This window comes from Coturnix japonica, chromosome 3 (genome assembly GCF_054131305.1).
Source record: "Coturnix japonica strain WE chromosome 3, WE-NBRP24, whole genome shotgun sequence".
NCBI classification, from domain to species: domain Eukaryota; kingdom Metazoa; phylum Chordata; class Aves; order Galliformes; family Phasianidae; genus Coturnix; species Coturnix japonica.
The window spans coordinates 87,903,987-87,924,334 of NC_140665.1; the positions used below are offsets into that span (position 1 = coordinate 87,903,987).

Consider the following 20,348-nt stretch of genomic DNA (forward strand, 5'->3'; position numbering starts at 1 on the left):
TTCCTTAAGAGAAACAAATACTGGCATTAGTAAAGAAATCTAAGAAATAACTCTTTGTAACAAAGAAGTTTTTCTGTTCATCGTGTGGAAAAGTATTTTCACTTGAACTAAAAACAAGGAAGGATAATAAAAACAGATATGTTTATTAACCTTGGTAAATAGCTGAATATACAGGTCACTAAAGATACATAAAGTGCAATTACATTGGAGTCTGTATTCTGATTTTTAATTTAGCACTGACTAGGATAATTTTCTTTATAAAATGATGAGAAATATTTTAAGTGCGGGGAAGGAATATTGCTTAAATACTTTTATTCAAAAAGAAAAAAAAAAAAAGTAATAAATTAATATGAACAGAATCTATTAAACTTGAATGCTTCTCCTGAATGCATATTGTGCATTTATTTCACCTCAGATGAGTGCTCAGTCTCCAGTACCACAGAGTGAAATATTAAAACTGAATTGCCTAACGCTGGATTCCTGTAGAACACATTACACCCATTCATCCACACAAGAAAGGAGTTCAAGCCATACATACTTTATTTTTTCTCCATTAACCTCTGCACTGACTTCAAAAAGAAGGGAATACAAATAGGCTTTTTTTCTTTTTTTTTTTTTTTTTAAGGCAGTTAGTAATTTACCTTCTCTTTTGCCTGGCAGTTGTGAAACTGTACTGAGTCCAGTATTACTCTGGTAGTAAGATTCTTGAATGGAAATAGAAGCTAGTCTGTTGAATGGCACTATAGTCTCAAGACTTTCCAAAGATAACAACATGCTCTATGGGGCTCAGTGATAACATAACATTTAGAGAATCAACACATAATTACACAGCTTTATGAGTTTTCCAAATTGATGTAATTAATGTATTTGTGAAACTCTGCCAAACTGCATGAACCCTGGCAACATGAACTTATTCTGAACTGGTAGAACATAATTTATTTGCTTATAGTAAAGCATTTGAAGAATGATAATTGTTTCTTTCCTTATGCCTCTGGTATATATGAGACTTTTTTTGAAGTGACACTGAAGGACTTTGTGCTCTGTTGGTAAAATGACAACCTCAGAAATATCTAGTGGTTTACAAGCTATTATCATCAGTATGGGAAGAGCAAACATAGGAAAGGACTTGCTTAAAAAATTGAATAACTTCATAAAAATCAGGACATGACCTAAATGACATCATACCTTGTGAAAAAATATACATGATTTCATCAAAATCTGAAGTATCTTTTTCTCCCAGTCTCACACAGATAACCAGCAGTTTGGACTAAATCTCCCAGTGAAGAATTTTTTTTTTATCTAGTAATCAGTTTTTCAGAGTTGTTTACTAGACAAGACAAAACAATTATCAGCTTGAAAGCTAAATTTTGCAACATCTTACAGTAGCTTTTTTTTTTTTTTTTTCCCATGTCACTTCTGATGTCGGTGAAGTCATGGTGAAGTCATACTAGATAGAACCCTTCTTCAAATGTTGCCTTAAATTCTGAGGTGCTTAACAGAGAACTCTGTCCTTTGAGATAATTACATTTTACCAAAGGAGTTAAAAAGACACTACTGACCTTCACAGCAATCTTGCCACATTCTGAGATCCAGTTTAGGAATATCTTCACAGCTGCTATATCCAAAAGGGAATTCAGCCACCTTAAAGACATCGTGCTGCACCCTGGTTATGTTGTCGCCATTGTCACACAGAACTCTGGCAAGAGACGTCTGCTTGATCTGAGTGAGCTGAGCAGGTGTGAATACACCCGGGTTCTCATACCACAACCTGTAATCTCACAGAAAGGACAGGTTAGCCAGTGAAAAATCAAAACATCTACTTTTCCAGAAAACTTGCAATACTGTATTAAAAATTAAATGAGCTTTTTTATAGATCCTATTCTCAGACATCTTTCCTTTAGAATACAATAGTTCAGCTGACCAAACAAAAATCAACTTCAGCTGCTTGACCTGCCTGACCAGGTAGGGGTAACCAAATATTAAAGCATATTAATTGAGGTCATTGTACAAATTCCTCTTGAACTCTGATACGCATGGAGCATCAAACACTCACTTCTCTAGGAAGCCTGTTCCAGTGTTTGACTACCCTCAGAGTAAAGAAATATTTCCCAGTATCAAGCATGACCTTCTCCTGGTGCAGCTCTGTGCCATTCCCCTTCTGCCATTAGTTCCCAGATCCAGAGCCCGGCACCTCCCTCTGCTTCCCCTCCTCAGGGAGCTGCAGGGAGCAGTGAAGTCATCTCTCCACCTTCCTTCTTCTTCTTCAGACTTGCTAACTCAAGTATGTTCAGCGTTCCCTCACAGGGCATGCATTTTTTGCCCTCCTCTGAATACAATCAAGGACATTAACATTCTTTTCATATCGATGAGCCCAGATACACTGTGTTTGAGGCTGTGATCCAGATGCCTAAAGGCATCACTTCTACTCAAGGTAGTGTTGGGCCGAAACTCTGAAAGGGCCTAAGTCATTAACGACAACTTTGACATCTCTTTTTGTTGCATTTTGATGCCCTAAGGCACAAAAAATGGCATTACATTACCAAAATTAAAGTTCTTTAAAGGCAGAGCTTTAAAATACTTTCTCCAGAAATCTTTCCTATGGATACAAAAATAATTTGATAGAATTTGTGAAAAGATTAGAGAATGGCTAGTCTATACATATGTTATGATTAAGACAACAGGTTATTAATTTTAGTCAAGATTTTTTTTCTCTTTGAATTAATTCAAATGACCACATTAACTTAGGGTCTTTTTAATATATGCTCAGGTAATTCATGAGATTCAAGAAGGAAATATTTAGAATAATATATTTTGATTTTCATTCATAAAGGGTCGAAATCCTTTTATGCATACAAAACATAAATAATAGATTACTATGAGAAAGAAGCCAGCCTTCTGAAAGAAAACATTTTAAGTCACTGGGATTTAGAAAGATTTTACAGTACTCTGACACATAAGAATCATTCACTGTGATTTTGTTTACATCTCACAAGACTGTGAAGATACCACTATAAATTAGTATCGCAAAAATAAGTGAGAGAATCTTTAAGCTTGATGTAAAATTCAACATTATTTTATACTAGACCTAGAAGAACGGACAACAAATTTCATTTTATCTACTTATTTTATCATTTTCATAAGACACTGAACAGTCGCCAATGTAATTCCAAGCAGTAGGATCAGAAAAACAGATTATGAAATTTCCATCTTGATATGAAGTTAGGCTCACTTCAAACATCACTCCTTTTCCCTACACAGGCACATTTATTTGGCATGGTGCTGACAGCTTTGATCCCCAGCCCGTTGTAAATGCTTTTCAAGGAAGAGAGAGTTGCTTTCATTATGTCTAATAATATTTTACTATTTTCTGGCATGCTGCTTCAAAACATTTGTACTCTTTGGACAGCAGAATCCTGTTCCCTAAATATTCAGTGTTTTCCTATAACTCCTAAGTGTTTCTTTCTCTGGGGAAAAGAAAAATATTTGCTGGGAAAAAAAAAAAAAAAGCATGCATTCACACACACAAAAAAAAACCCAAACACTTTCCGGTTGTGATACATATAGGAATTATCTCAGCTATCTGGGATATATATTACATATATGTTTCCTTTAACACTCGCTGCCTCCAGGCATGAGATTTTTATGTTTCACGGTTTAATGTTTAAGCAGATTTCATGTAAGAAAGTTTTTGGTTTTTTTTTGCCTTTATATACTCTAAGTAACAACTGCATAACCTGTATAGATCAATTAACATTAGATAAAGCGAACCAAATCTAATTAGCTACATTCTTTCTCTATGTCTCTCTCACTTGGAGGGAACTAACCAGCACAAGTCTTTTGACCCTCACTAAGAGTAAAAGCGGGATTCTAGATCACAATGTTAAAATGAAGAAGATGTTGACTTTCAAATTCCAGACCTGTGTGCTGAAACTGCTCAGAAGCACTCTAGCTGTTCTAACAAAAGCGATGATTTTGTTCTTATTCCTGGCACTGCTGAAACCGAAAATAAGAAATTGCTCATAGTATACATGTAAAGTAATATAAGAAAAATTATCGAATTATGCTCCTATGGACAACTTGCCTGTTTTAAATGCACTGCAGGTGCACATACTGCTTCTACTGCAAAAGTGCACTGGGTCGTATACACAGAGCAGTACTTTTTTTAACCCACTCTTATTAGGAGAGAGAGTGACTTACTTATTATAATTTCTTCGTCAAAAAAAATAATTAAATACTAGCGAAAGGAGATGAATAACATCCATTTTGCAGAAAGGAAGCAGCTTGATTAAAAGGTAAAAGGAAGCTCAAGAGTGACTCATAATTAATCAGAGTTTGTTGGCAGTGGTACTTTTGGAAACTCGGCATGGCATATTCACCATATAAAGTAACAGATGTAAAAAGCAAATTCATCACAGCTTTTAATAATATTTTGAACCTGTTCTCATCATCTTTCAAGCAAATATAATAAATGCAGATTGATTTTGAAACAAGACATTGCAACTGCTTTCAAGCATTCTCAATTTAAATTACTTCTAGTTTCCATAGTAGTTCCATTTACCTGTCTCCATCCCTGATACGCCTAAACTGGGTGCTTAACAGACACATCAAAGTTGGTCCCAGTCGGCTTCCTGGAACTAAATCTTCTACCATTAAAGCGGGAAATAGGTCTATGTTCAGGGGGGAGCCATACAATCTATAAAAAGAAAAATACAAATATTTGTCCTTAAATATTATCCATTTATTAAAACAAAATAAAAACACAACAAACCTCCACACACAAAAACAGTATGCCATAAAACTAAAGGGAAAACATATGGGTAACATGAAGTAAAAAAATGACCATGCTGATGCTACATCTTTTGTGAAGAATTTGTAGTGTACCTACAAGAAATCCTGGAGGGCAAGTTGTGCGTACGAGTAAGAACACGGGGATCTGGGAGTCTATCCCACAATTTCCTTTATTCTAATAGCTTTGTTTTGATTCCTAATAAATGATTCTTGCCCTTCTGAATGTTTTACCCTAGCCAAGACTCAGACTCTGGTTTTGTGTAGATAAGCTAGAAGATAGCTGAAGATGTATTTTCAGTTGTTGATACTGCTAAAGGAGCACAGATCACTTGTGATGAAGAATGCACACATGAAAGGACAGTGCACATACAAAGAATTATATTCCTGTTTTAGATTAATTCCTGTTTCCTGATTGCATAGATCTGTGTATGACCTTGCATTAAAACTACATCCATATTAAGCAACATTTATAAAAACAGATGTTTCAAATTAATACATGAATGCATGCAACTTCATATTGCTCATCAAGATCTAGAAGTGGAGAAACTAAATACATGTGGGAATTTTTCTCATTTCCTGATATAGACTGACGTTTCTTAAAAAAAATATCTTCACAACTTTTTAACAAATACTTTCTTCCAAATAAGATATTTAGCTATTAATTTCACATGCACATTTAGATAATAGTTTTTCTTCACCCCAGGCTCACCTGCTAAGTTTCTCCCTGATTTCAGGATTCTTAATTTCATTTTTCAGATCTTCAAAAGTCTGAGCTGAAGAAAGATTACAGTAAACTCTAAAATCATGGTAGGGAGGAATTCCATGATCTCTGCCTCTCTGAATATTCATAGCTGCCAGATCTAAAGCCACAGTACGTGCCATGGAGAAGAGTCTCTCTGTTAACTCTGTATTGAGTAATTGTGATGGGACACGCATCTTACCAGCAACACCAAACAATCCCCTTAGAAGTGGATCAATGCCTCCTTCATTTACAATCCGAAATGGAGAGAAGAATGCCTTATGAAGAGGTAGATGGCCTTGTGGAATAGGTTCAAAGTTTTCATCCAGTCGATACAGAAAAGGATTAATGAGTGTGTGACCAAACCTAAAAGCGGCAGTTGCAAACTCATTAGTTATGCCAGAATTAACACTGGGATCATAACCTTTATATTCGCCAAGCATCTTCATGCCTACCTCTCCAAAGATCTTAGGTAGCCAGTGGCTAAATGTTATGTGTTGCATTTCTGCACCAACAATTTTGCGTGTTTCATGATATATTGTGTCACCATCCCAGTGTGGATTGAGTTTCAGAAGTTCTGTGGCAATTCTGTTGTGTTCTCTAAACCACAGTGTATGGATACTGGTAAGACCCAGCTGTTCATTAGAACGCTGATCACCAGCTAAAAAGCAGGGAATGGGGCTCTCATTTTCATCCCTCATACATTCTGTTGGTGGGCCAGTAGCAAATGGAAGAAGGGGCTTGCCAGATCTTTGTACGATGCCCTGTCTCAGAAGACCCCTTTGACTTGCAAAGTCTCTGATTTCCTGCGCTTCATGATCTGAACTGCCGTACACATTGGATGCGTCAATATATGAAGTCAGCTGGTTAATCTGTTCTCGTGGGTACACAGAATTCATCAGGAGTGATGTCATGCCACTTCCACAGACTGGACTGGAGCGTACAAAAAACATGCAGCGTGCACCGTTTCTGACTCTGGGATCGTTTGGCGGTATCATTATTGAAAAACATGGAGGATCATTTGTGCAAACTGAACTGCAATGCTGACCATCCGAAAATCTCGCCTCACTTAAGGCAGCAACGGTGAGATCAAGGTCATGATCAAGAAACTGACCCCACTGCATGAGCATGTGAGTGTACTGCTCGTCTGGGGTTATGGTTTCAGTTCCAATCAGAGTAGTTGAAACCAAGCGAGGCATTGGGAGTGCATATCCATTAGAGAGTCTCTTGGGTTCAATTCCCCGAGGCAGATTAAATCCATTTTCGTAGACTGACTTTAACAGACGTTCAAAGGCTGTCAGAGAAGCTCCCCACATGGGATGCTGCAGATTGTTGCATGTTCCATCATGTGTTCTGTACTTCTGGTGAAAGCACATATCTGAGCAATTGTTCACTCGTCGATGAGCTGTACAGCCTGAGAGATTAGCTATCAGATTCAAGTACTGTGGGGATACAAGGTCATTATAGTGATAACCTGAAACCAGAAGAGAGAAGAAAGAAAATCAAAGACTTTGTAGACTCATGGTTCCCAGAGATCATGCATTTATTTAGAATGTTATTTTTTTTTATACTGTATTTTTCACGATTGTCATTTTAAAAAAACAGTGATCAGCTATATCACACATATATATTGTGCAGTTCACTCATTTGAAGAACAATAACTACAAAATCAGGAGAGGATTATGTAAAAGGACAATTCAAGTAGAACTTTCACAAAAGGAATTCATTTCTTATTTGGTCACCTAAGAAAGTACAGATATTCTCAGAAATAACAGCCTCATACTGAGAACGGAAAATATTCCTCATGATAGTAAAAAAATCATAGAAAACTCAGCAAATTCTTTAGATTTTGGAATTTTCTCTTTTAAGACTTGACAATTCAGTGAACATATTGCTATTTTGTTTTGCTTTATCACATTAACAGTTGTAGTGCTGCAAGACAAACAAAGAATAGAAAATAGAGAGGAAAATCACCACGAGCAATTTAGCTAAACAGAAGAGTGATCTGTAAGAGAAGTGGTGCGGTATAATCTGCATTCACATTACTCACAGCAGTTTACTGCGAAGAAAAATTAGTGTTTGCATTACACTTGGCACAGGTTTCCTTTTGGATCCACACCACTCACAACTGGAACCTTGACACTGCTTCAAGTTCCAGTGGGTGGCAACATTTCAGCTAGGGGTTAGATTCGATGGCTCCTGCTTGAAGCAAGGAAGTCTCCAGGTCAGGCTCTGCTTAGCTGTACCCCTGCCTAGCTGTCTTGAACACTCCACTGACTGAGACTCCTCAGCCTTTATGGATAAGTTCTTCCAATACTGTGCTGGCTTCCTGGTGAGAAAGTATCCTAACATCCAATTTGAACTTCAAGAGCAGCAGTTTGTGGCCATTCCCCTTGTTACACTGTCTGGCACTGAGGAAGAGAATTTGGCTCTACCATTTTTCCTTGGTATATTCCAAGATTTTACAAAAGAAAAAAAAGAAAAAAAAAAGTCTCTGAACACAAAATTGTCAAGTTTCTCAACTGTTACCCATGTAAAAGTGCTAAATAACACCTTTCACTGGGTTCTGCATTTGGAAATAAAACCACATAGGGAGAAATTTGAGTATAAAGATCTAAGCATTAGGCTAGTTAAATGAAAGCAGATTTGTCCTAGCATTCAGGTTTCCCTATATGCCAGATTCCTATAGATTTTGTTTGGCTGAAAAATAAGTTCTGGTTGTGAACAGAATTTGCAATATCACAGAAAGTTGCCTGATTTTGTGTTCATTAACTTGTGCTTACATGCTTTAATGCTATTTTTTTATAAGGCTTAGGTGATTGGTTTCTTCTATTACAAATTCTAATGAAAAGCAGCTAAGGTACTCTCACACGTTAGTTTTCAAATATCCTTACTGCTGTACTGCACTGTGTGACTTTTGTATTTAATGTTTGCATATGCATGTAATCAGAGAAGCAAATTAAATCATGTTGCTCTTAAAAGACATGAGCCTCCACATAATTTTGTATAAGTTTTTGTAGTTAACTTTATCACAAATTATTTATTTAGCTCTAATAATTAGTAACAAGTTTCTTTTAGTATCACATTTACAGTACTGCACAAAGCTTGCAGTCTTTGGTCTTATAAATACTTGCATAGTTCAGGGTCAGTCAGAGTTAAAGTTTTCGGAAGTTACAATAAATACTCAATTATAAACATCAAAAGAAATATAATAAGTGAAAATATTTCCACTAGATGTGGAAGTGTAGCTTTTGGCTATGTCTCAAGTCTCAAAAGCTGTCCTAAAACTCTGTCATTATTTCCAAATGCTTCAGTACTATGTCTCGAGCCTATCCACACACACATTTACACATATTAGTTGTATGTGCTCCAAATGGACTTAATGAATTTGAACTTGGAGTTCAATATATAAAAAGTAGAAATATTAAACACCAAATTTTGCTGATTTATAAAATCAGCAAAAAATTATTTCTCAATATCTGAGATCTGAGTTAAACAGCTTAGTTTGATACAGTACTTAAAGAACGAGTAGCAAATAATTCTTTGAACACTATGGTGGTACATGTAGAAACCTTGTTTTGTAAAGAATAGAGACTCTTCTTGTTGCAGCCTCTTTTCTCTGAATGATGACACCAAATGAATCTACTTAAAGGAATAGTAATAAATCACTGATTATTTTCAATACATAACAGATAAGTCTGTTTTGCAATGAAACAATTAACACATAAGCAGCTAGCAAACAGGATGCATTAGACACTCCCATAACGTCAAATTAGATTAGGAGAAGATTCTCAGTGTGAACTTCTCCCTAATATGTCAACATGAGGAAAAGTAGAAACATTCTACTAGGAGAGCTCAGTCAAATCAATCAAATTGAGTTTCATTATTTTGTAGCAGCGTGCAAACCAAGGACTGAATCTGATTTCAACATAAGGGTTCTGCAATTGAGACCCAGACTCTGGCAATCTCTCTTGGAAGTATTAATGACTTAAGAAGGCAAATACACTCCATCACAGAAAAAATAAGGAAAGAATACTGACTTGTTCCATTCAGGTCAACCATTAGACCATCCTGTACGTGATCTTGAATAAGCTGTAATGTTCTTTCAAATATTTCCCCAGCTCTTGCTTGCTCAACAGTGTATGGATCCCTCGGGTATCGAAATAAGGCTAGCAAATCATTTGGAGAACGAGGACGACTAATAGATAATTTGAAAAAAAAAGGTAAGTGCACAAAGGAGTTGTAAAATAACACCACATACAGTAAAATTTCAACATGATTAAAACATACCTTGGTTACTCATCTCAAAATGGAAGGCAAACAAAAACAAATATATATATATTTAATAAAAGAATACAGAGATAAAGAGTTACTAGCCTATTACAACACACTGTCTCCCTAGGAAAACTATTACATTGGATAAAAAGATCAACAAAAATTTGTTCTCTGCTTAGTATTTCAGCAGTAAGAATCCTTCCATGCTGAACCACTACTATTTCCAGAACTAATCTTACATTAAACTTCATTAAAATAATAATAAAATGGCTTCTTGCTTACTAAATGTTCCATTTCTTCTAGTATACACTTTAATTTTGATTTATCCATTAAAAAGAAGGGGATACCTGTCAAACAGATGTGTACGTGTCGAATTTATTGCTCTGTCAACAGTCGCAATTGCTTCCACAATTGATGTTTGTACAAAAGGATCTCCATTTCGGCTGACATTAGGGACTACAGAAAGAGGAATTCACATGTTATTGCAAAAATGACCACACACAAAAAGATACTTCTATAAAACAGAGTCTAGACACGACATCATTTCAGTTGTACAAAGTAAACCCCTGTTCTTTAAGCATTAGTTTGTCCAAATATGAAATTCTTTGGAATTCTAACAAAACATATTACAGAAGAGAAAAACTGAGCTAAAATAATAGTTAACACAAGTTTAAAATTCATTTTACTTATAATTCTAAAAATAATGTAAGGATAAATGTGCGAGGGGTTTAACTGCTCATTAATTAGTCCTACAATTGTAAGTAAAAATGAATTAAGAGGTTTTTTTTTTGATTGTAGTGTATTATCAGCTTTCTAGTGTTAATATGAACAACGTGATCTATATCCAATGAAATAATATCTAGTTTTCCCTTTAAATCCACTTAGTACTGTACAAATGGCTGAATTCAATGCAAGAATTTAAGGTGTTAAATTGAATTTGACTTAATAGACTTAATTTTGCCTTTTAGAACACACAAACCACATAAATACAAAAAGATCTCATGAAAACAAATAAGACAAAATCAAATTGGAAGAAATAAAAAGGAAAAATACAGATTTGTATACTTCCCCAAAACAGCTATGCTAAACTAACACTGCTCTTCACTTCTGAATTCACTCTGGTAAGCAATGTATATTCATGTTATTTCTTTTGATTACTACTTCGATTTCCACTTTTAGTACTATTAAGCTAAATAATTTATGTTAAAAATCACATACTTCAGGGCTTTTACAACTCTTCATAGTACCAGAACACTAAAGCATAGGCCTTTTCATGCCATGCTCAATTGCAGCTGAATGTTTGTACAGCATCTAAGGCCAATAACCTTCCTTTCAGCCTAACCCAAGAACTACCAGATCCAGGGGCAACAGCTAACAATTTCCAGAGTATGTTTAGATTGGAAAAGCCACACAGGAAGAAGGTTACAAGTAGGGAAAACGTCCAAAGCAAAAACACTGGAGTCAAAGTCAGCAGACGTACAAAATCAGCTGATATAAAAACTGTTGTTTACAAGCTTCTCGTGATATTTTTTTTCTCCTTTCATTACTCATTTATTTCATTTTTTTCTGGCATTATTGGCAGCTCAGGTTTTGTCCACATGAGCTTCAGAGCCTGGACAAGAGCAATCAAACTCAACCATCAATACAGTCAAATAAAAAGTACCTGGTTCTGTATTAGTGAATTACCGGAGCCCCTTGATGTGCCCTCAGGCCAGCTGCCTTGGGCTGCTGACATACTCTAGGCACTCAAAATGGGTTGACCACAACACCTGATTGGAATAAACCTTGATCCATGCCAATTAGCAACTGCTGTAACAGCTACAGAGTTATATTATTACTGATAAGAATGATGTAATGTCATTTACAGCTTTTTCTACCCTTTTTAAAGTTTTTTGTTTTTTGGTTTTTTTTTTTTTTGGAAGAGTGTTTGCGTGCCCAGAGTGATCTTAGGGCTTTAGCATTATAGATACAAGAAAACAGTAGTATGCATTCTGCAGAGTTATCTTTCTAATTAACAGCACATGCAGGCTGAATAATAAACCTCAGTCAAATGTTAACTATACAGTACTTTATTTCTGTTGACAGTAGTTTGCTATTAAGGCCAATAAATATTAAAAGTCAAAGCTGCATACATTCCTTTCAAACCATATTTTTCAGAGAGGAAAATGGCAATTTGATTGTTAAAAACCTATCAGTTGATTTTTAAGCAACAAAAACATAATCTTCTCCCATCATGCAGAAATTTGCCATTATTGCTTTTCAAAAATTGGAAAAAAAGCCATATTTTCTGGGGGTTTTTTTGGGTTTTTTTTTTTTTTCCTGTTTTCTCCTTTTCATGCTTAAGAGTATTACAACTTTACTACTTTACTGAGTAATTTCACAGTGGTTTTAGCCCCATTTTCAATTCATAGCTTTAAGTGCCTCTTGAAAAATGCCACAGGAGTTCTTTAAGTTATCTCAAAAGATTAGACTGTGTATTCAACCAGAAAATTTTAACAGGTCCAAATTATAACTCAAGAGGAAAGAAGCATGATTAACTGGAGCCTAGAATGTTGTTTGTTTTGAAGCCTAAGACCCAGAGCATGGCTGACATGTTTCTGTCGTACATCTGTACACATAGCTGCCTGAATTAAATGGGGAAAAAAAAGAGAGGACCAGAAGAGAACTGAAAAATATATCTATATAATGGAGGAAAAAAAAAAAAAATTCAGCATTTGATGAACTTTTTTCATCTTACAAATTAGATAATTATAATAAAAGTAATTATCTAGTTCATACCACTGACCAACTCATAAACCTTACCATTAACGCTAAGTACCATACTAACAGAGGAGTATCCTATGGTATTGCGGGCAACACATTCATATCGGCCTTCATCAGCAGTTCCAACATCACGAATGGTAAGATATCCCTCTGGACTAACATGAAATTTTCCGCTCTCAGTTACCTGTACTCCATCCTGCAGCAAAGCACAGTGTGTTGTTATTCTGCTATATCCACTCCTTGTTTTAAAAGATGATTATTTTTTTTTTTTAATTATTATTATTTTATTCTTTTTTTTCCTCAAAGTAATGAGCTACCAAATAGTTACCAAAACATGTCCTGGTGGAAGCTTCAATAGTCTAAAGGGACTCAGCATTACAGTGAGTTTTGTTCCTTTAATACTTTTATTGCTTTCATTGAAAGTGGGAATATCAATTGGATATTCACAAAGAATTGTTACTGAAATATGTAGGGTGTTCAATGCATGTATTACTGGAGTTCTATTTACCTTATTCCATGTAATTACTGGCTCTGGCTCTCCTTGAGCACTGCATGGGATCTGCACATTTGTGCCAACTTCTACTGTCATGTCACTAGGAACACTGGCAAATACAGGAGTCACTAGAAAAAAAAAGACACGTTGGTAAGTTATAGAACCATAGAATCACTAAGGTTGGAAAAGACCTAAAAGATCATCCAGTCCAACCATTCACCTATTTTAATTAAGTTTTAATTGCTTCTAATTACGCCTTAAAGATAACATTCCTTGTTCTTAATATCTTGTGATGTTTTACATACACTTCTAAGCAAATGGGCAGGTAATTGCAAAAAAACATTAAGATCCTTAAGTTAATAGCTCTGAAAAAAACAAACCCCGTGAATAGCTAACTTGGAACAAAATCAGCAGAATTGTGTAAAATTTGCCATCAACTTCTGTCAAAAATTTTAAATTTTTAAATTTCAAATAGCAGCTACAGAATTTTTTTTTTATTTTTTACAGAAAAAGTATTTTTCAGAACTCACTCAACTCTGAGTGCCCCTACCAGAAACCTTGAGCATCTAAACCCAACAAGCCCTAGGCCTTAAATATCAAATGACATTCAATTTTTAAGGAATTCCACGGTGAGCAATACTAACATATTTTAGCCCCAGTTTCCTTCAAATCAAGATCAACACCCAGAACTCAGATGTTAAAATGAGAAAAGTACAAAGTTATGAAGATGGTAAGAGCTGTATTTCTGCTGTAGTATAGAAGCACTTTGACAGGGTGGGAGTTTAAAATACTTTTTTGCAGCAGAGAGGCATTTAAGAATTTAGTCTAACATGCTATCAGAATGAGTAAACACTTTCAAAACAAAATACTTTCACAAGCATAGGAATACAGCCATCTACAAAATAAACCTCCATTCTTTTTATTAAAAATAAATAAATAAATAAATAAATAAATAAAGCAGATTGTTCCAGAAGAACAACATTCTTCTCAGATCATATAAAGCCTTCCTATATGCTATTTATTAAAATCTAAAGATAGATGTGCTGGGCAACAACCAGAACAGCAAGATTTCTAAATAATAAATGATACAGTCCCATTCTAACAAGCTCTTATCAAAAAGGCCATGTTTAATTCTAAGGTCATGTATTCTTCAGGTGGCTTAAAATAAAAGTTCATCTGGGCACACTGACCCACACATTCAATTTTTAAAACCTAGTAAGACACCTTACATTTCAAACCCAGCAACCTATATTCATTGTAACATTCAGCAAAAGTTCTGAAGAAACCTTAAGTCTTATTATAAATCTGCTTCAAAACCTTGTTAAGATAAATTTAACCTCTTTTATATTCACATATATGACATGCTATGCCTTCATTTTAGAAAAAGAAAATAATAATACAAGCACAATGCATTTTAATGTGGAGAACATACCTCTAGGCTGTACAGTCAGGTGTGCAACAATCCTTTGAGATCCAATGATATTGACAGCTTGGCATTCATACTGTCCTTGGTCATGCAGGGCAACTCTGGAAATCCTCAGGGTACCAGAAGATAGGACTAAATGTCTTCTGTCAACAGACAACTGGCCTCCTGAAATACAGAGCAATAGCATTTGCTATTTATAACAGTAGAGAACAAAGTCTCTTTGTTCCAGTAAAAGGGAAATCTGGAAGATTTTAAGTTTGATATAACACTGGAAACAAATAAAAGTCTCTTAAAAAGAAACAACTTCTGGAAGCTTTAGATCACCGAATGCAAACCGACAAATATATAAATAATCAAATCATAATCCTGATCTCTCCTCTGTCACCATTTGCAAGAGAAGTATTCTCATCCTAACAAGAGGGTACCAGAAGAAGAATGCCTTTTGGTAGTAGTGACAATTTTCTATAATTGTATGTAAGACAGTCACAATTCATCTCATCTGCCTAAGACGTCTAGAGAACCAATAATCACCCACAGGTCTGAAAAAATAGAACAGAATGTAATACAACAGAAATGAAATGAAAGGCACAGCAGTTACTGCACCCTCTTCTTCCTTTCTGGACATCTCATTTGATTACAGCAACTTTGGCAGAGGGAGAAAAAGGGATATTATCAGAATCAAAATGTTCAAGTGTTTGTTAGAAATCTGCTTTATCTATCATAATTCAAAATTTCTTACTAATTGCTTTTCCTGCTAGAGCTACTCCATTTAATAGAACTGGCACATCTACCTCTACTTACAACATCCACTACAGTATTTCTTCTCACTGTACTTAGTATCTTTTCAGCACCTAACATAGCAGTCAGCAAAGTGGATCCTGGATCCCAGTGTTCCTGTTGATGCACTTACTCTGACAGAAAAGTGGTGGATGAAAATTGTACTGATGGTAGCCTTCACTGGTCTGGTTTGTGAAGAGAAGACATCCCACTATACTTTACATCTCCAGTCAATGACAGACTTCTTGATTTCTTCTGTTGTAAACTGGCAGTAATAGATACTGCTGCATGTGTTTTGTCTCACATTTCTTAAACATATTTTTGCAGGAACTTGTTATGAAGGCATATATTTTAGTGAGTCCTCTCTACTAAAAAACTCTTGGGCAATTAGTTTCTGCTGGATATTTTGCCTTTTCTAGCTAAAGAAGGGAGATATGAACTCTGTTTCATTCAGAGATTAAAGCATCTGAACACATATTTCCATTCAATTCATTAGTGCTTTCGATTTCTATTTTAGCAGATTAAAAGTGAAACCAGAACAAACTTACCTCCTTTAGTCCAAGCAATAACAGGCTGTGGATAGCCTTGTGCTTCACAAGGGAAGTCAACTGTTTGCCCTTCAATCACTGTTTTGTCTTGAGGGGTGACAGTAAATTGAGGCAGAGCTACAAAAGAGAAAAAATAAGAGCTGAAAAATGCATGACTGTCTGAAATGATGTACAGTTTTCTGTATGACATAAAATGCTCGTAAAGGTAGGAAATGGTTTGTCAATTGGACCCTTTCACACTGTAAGAACTTAAGGGATGAAAATTAAGGGCAACGTCTTATGCAACAGAAACATCCCATCATACTGTGCCCTGGCATCAGTGAAGATCTCTAGGAGCCAGTGCCTCAGATCCAAAGGAAGATGTACAGTAGATTTAAAGAGTCAAAGTGTTCCTGGGTTACAATATGTTCCTTTTCTGTCTTTCAAAAACTCCTCATATAAACCATGGAGAAAATGCAATGTAGTCAAAAGTCTCCTTAGCTGTTTTTGCTTGCCTTTACTAAGAAGGAAAATAGAGGCCAGTTTCTGCAATAATATACTGGTATTATCAATGTGAGAAGGAATTCATTCAGCTCTCAAAACACAATCATCCACTGGTGAATGATAAATGAACCACATGGACAGAGAGTTTTGCATAGCTTTAAAAACCAAGCACGTGCAACCTGAATGCTTTGTCAAACAGAGACCTTAAAGTGAGGACAGAAAAAAATATGTTAATCAGAACATATTGCAAATAAAGGTTTCTTGGTGAAACACACAGCGACATTTCTATGGACTCATGTAATTGAAAGAAAAAACACTTGTGGCTTCAGCTTGGCTCTGGTCATTCAGAAGAAAAAAAACAACAAAAGAAGTACAAAAAAAGAAAAGCAAGAACACCATACAATTTGCTGTAATACACTCTCCATAATATGTTTTACAGCATGTCACTCCACGTTTAATTTTACTCACCTTGGACTATGATGTATGCAGTAGCATGGATGTTACCCATGCTGTTAGTTGCAAAACAGGTGTACTCGCCACTGTCTTCCTGCTTGACATTTTGTATGTAAAGTCCTCCTGATGGAGTTATCGTGATGCGAGGGTCACTGGGTAAAGGTGTTCTGTCACCTTTGGTCCATGTAATTTGTGGCTGAGGGTGCCCAGTTGCACTGCACTCCAAAGTGACACTTTCTCCAACTAAAACCTCTGTGTTCTGCGGGTGAATCACAAAACTTGGCCTGGCTGTGAGAAAAGAACAGTGCCTAAAGATGACTTATAGCTGAGAGAATTAATTTGGACAAATATTACAATAGTTTGTGGAATTTAGTTTCAAAGTACTACTAAACTTGGTGCAAACACTGCATGCTTTAATCCTAATCTTTTTTTGCTTATGCTAGTTTTTTGTTCTTCCTTAAATCTCCTTGCAACAATTGTCAACGGTGCAGTTCTGCACATTAATTTGGTACTCACAAACATAAAGCAGAGGCTAAAAGAGATGTGGTCTGAAGAGTTCCAGAAATACATGAGCAGAAGAATTCTGCATGTCAAGAATGTACAAGAAGCAATGCATTCTTATTTTTTAAAAATCCTACTTTTAGCAATCTTATGATCTTGTTTTAGCAGTCCTATAATCAAAACAGTTATCTATTTAAATGTTTACCTGGTGATCCAAAATATCTCAGAGTAACTTCCTGAGTTTTCACTTCTCCAGCTACGTTTTTTGCCATGCACTGGTAAATGCCCTGGTCAGTTTCTTGAGTATTTTGAATCATTAACGTGCCATCATCTAACAAGTTTAGGCGAGAATCTTCTTTCATAATGAGCTCATTACTGTGAAGAAAATAATCTGCTGGAGTTAAACCTTTAAATCAGAAGCACAGAAAACTGTCAAATAAAAAAAAAAAACAAAACCCTATATTAACCAAAAACTTGGAAAATCTTTAAGTTTTTTACTGTGTTAAATAAAATAGAGCTTTTAGTTTTCCCCAAAAATGAAAATGCAGAGGAAAAACTAAAAATAATCTTTTTTTTTTTTTTTTTCTTTTTTCTTTAAAGGCAAGCAGTACATCTTTAAAATGAAAAGCCAAAATACTTCTGAGTAAAAGCTTAAGTGGGGGGAAAAAAAAAGAAAAAAAAAAAGAAAAAAAAAAAAAGGACAAAAAATCATAGCTTGTCTCATTCTGTTTTGAGGATACAAGCTTTTCTAAGTGGCAAAACAATTTCAAACGTTTCCTCCAGATGTACACTACTGAATACTGAAAATCTGTTCTACTAGGAGGAGGACTAGTTGTATAAAACTATCTTGGTGCCAGTCTGCCTCTGGATTGTTCAAGGAGCACTTATGAACCTGACTGAACTTTGCACTGGATAGAAATGTAAGTCAAAATCAGCTCATCAGGCTGTCATGTTTGCAACATTTCTTGACATAATCTTAGTACAGTAAGGGCATTGTACTGAAGGAACTGTTTCTCATTCCATCCCTCACTACGTTATGAAGAAAGCACAGAGGAGGGCTGAAGAGCTCATCTCTTGTGTACAAAACCAAGACCAATTTCTGATCTCTGCGACATTCAACAACTGCTCAACAGGTTAATGCCTTTTGACTGTAATCTTGCCATATTCAACTACCTTGCAGAAAGCTTTGCTCTCATTCATGTAGCCAGGAAACAAGCCAGAGTCAATAATCCCACACCCAAGCTCAAATTTCTTCTTAAAACTCTTTCATATGTGTATTCTGAATACACAGGGTTTTTTTTTGTTTATTATAAAAAGTTCATAAGCCAAAGAAAATTTTAATGAAATAATTATACCATCCAAGTTTAAGGCTCTGCTCTTTTCATACTCCATAAATGCTGTAACCTTGCCTTATGTAGAGTTCTCACTGAAATCAGCAGAAAGTTGCAGAACTATGCCTCCACCTCGCTCTGTTGTATCAGAAACTAACAAACTAAAACAATTCACTTTATTCTGAACTGTGAAGGAATCTGTTTTCCAGATCCAGTTCTCCATTTGTTTAAGAGAGTTAATAAGGCAAAGTCTGATTAAGCCAGCAGTAAACTCACAAATCATCTGTCCACTGTAAATCTGCATAGGCTTAGGGCATATGAAATGTTGCAATGTAGCTGATTCCACTCTGTTGCACCTGGCTCTGATGAAAGACAGGGCCTGGGCAGAACTTGAGCATATAGGCTGGCCCATGGGCCCCCAAGAGATGCACATGTTTTTATAGACCCTATGCTCTCAAGCAGCAAGGAGAAATGTTCAAGCAGGTTGCCCAGAGATTTTGTGCCACTTCCACCCTCGGAGGATTTTAAGATCCAGTTGGATAAAGCCCTGAGCAGTCTGAGGTGTTCCCACAGGTGACCTTGCCTGGAGCAGAAGGCTGCACTAGAGACCTGTGGAAGTTCTCTCCCACAAGAATTACCATACAACCCTATGATGTATGCATATGCCACCATGTATTGGCCCAGGGCAACTGATATATCATCTTTCCTCCTCTGGGATGAAGCTATACCTCAGAGGAAATCTTCCTGATTTGGAGTTAGCGTTCAAAGACCAACTCTTCTGAAACCCAACTTATGTCTATCTGGATCTCTGTATAAGAGCAACTATCATTCAGCCTCAAAACATGATGTAAATGGAGCTAAACTGCACATTCAAACACTAGCTAAGATCACCAGCTGCACGTGCAATGTGATCATGTTGGATTTTCTGGTACTTACACTCAAGTGATTTAAAGTTTTACAGCTGAAAGCATCTTTGTATGTATGACGACAGTTGAAAAGTTTACTTATTATAATCACTTCTAAAATTATCAGCTCTTAAGAGTTTAGAATTACTAATAAAACAGATCCAGGCTATTATTCGCCATATACTACTTTTTATTAGAATATGTTTCTGCTGTTACTATTCCAAATGTTAGAAGTTATGCATTTGGTCATGCACCCAGCAATGTACACACACAAACATACTTACATCGAGTTCCTCTCTTCCTTTTTTGAACTTACTTGTTTCGAAGCCAAATAATTTCTGGTTTAGGATTGCCTTCAGCTCTGCAAGTGAAGTACACTGTATTCCCTGAGGTAACGTCAACATCCTGAGGCTCTGATGTAATTCTTGGCCTCTCTGTATCAAAAATAAAATGTATAAGGATCCCTTACTTGTTTCAAAACTACTGAAGAATGGAAAATAAACACTTTTCTATTTACCTTATTAAAAATATTTTTCACAACATTTAAACACAAATGTTTAAAGATTAAACATTTGTAAACTTAATCAGGATTAAACTCATTTTTACCTATCTAAAAATGACTGCTGCCTTACTGACCTCCATTGTTTCCTGGGAACTTTAATCAGACTGGAAATGGATTGTGCAAATTTGTATCAGGTTTTAAAGTAGTTTATTTGAACAAAGGCTCAATTTGCTTATGAAGAACAAACTTTAAAGCAGCAAGCACAAGTGCCATTTAAAATAACTTCCTTTAGATAACTATCAGCACCTAACCCTACCTCCTACAGAATAATTTGTCCAGCTTGTTTCCTGCAGTTTCCCTATTC

The 20,348-nt window shown here is 35.7% G+C and overlaps 1 protein-coding gene across 2 annotated transcripts in view; it reads right to left on the reverse strand.

Annotated features, from left to right (window-relative positions):
- The window catches only part of PXDN (peroxidasin), a 73,347-nt gene that overhangs the window by 13,391 nt on the left and 39,608 nt on the right, over positions 1-20,348 (reverse strand). For both annotated transcript variants that reach the window (XM_015859355.3, XM_085542152.1), the window contains 12 exons: positions 19,799-19,916; positions 17,452-17,621; positions 16,761-17,033; positions 15,810-15,926; positions 14,491-14,649; positions 13,074-13,186; positions 12,605-12,761; positions 10,150-10,258; positions 9,568-9,725; positions 5,498-7,001; positions 4,559-4,693; positions 1,560-1,768 (listed from right to left, as the gene is read on the reverse strand). In XM_015859355.3, the coding sequence (XP_015714841.2) occupies positions 1,560-1,768; positions 4,559-4,693; positions 5,498-7,001; positions 9,568-9,725; positions 10,150-10,258; positions 12,605-12,761; positions 13,074-13,186; positions 14,491-14,649; positions 15,810-15,926; positions 16,761-17,033; positions 17,452-17,621; positions 19,799-19,916 (3,222 nt within the window). The remainder of the gene's footprint in view (positions 1-1,559; positions 1,769-4,558; positions 4,694-5,497; positions 7,002-9,567; positions 9,726-10,149; positions 10,259-12,604; positions 12,762-13,073; positions 13,187-14,490; positions 14,650-15,809; positions 15,927-16,760; positions 17,034-17,451; positions 17,622-19,798; positions 19,917-20,348) is intronic.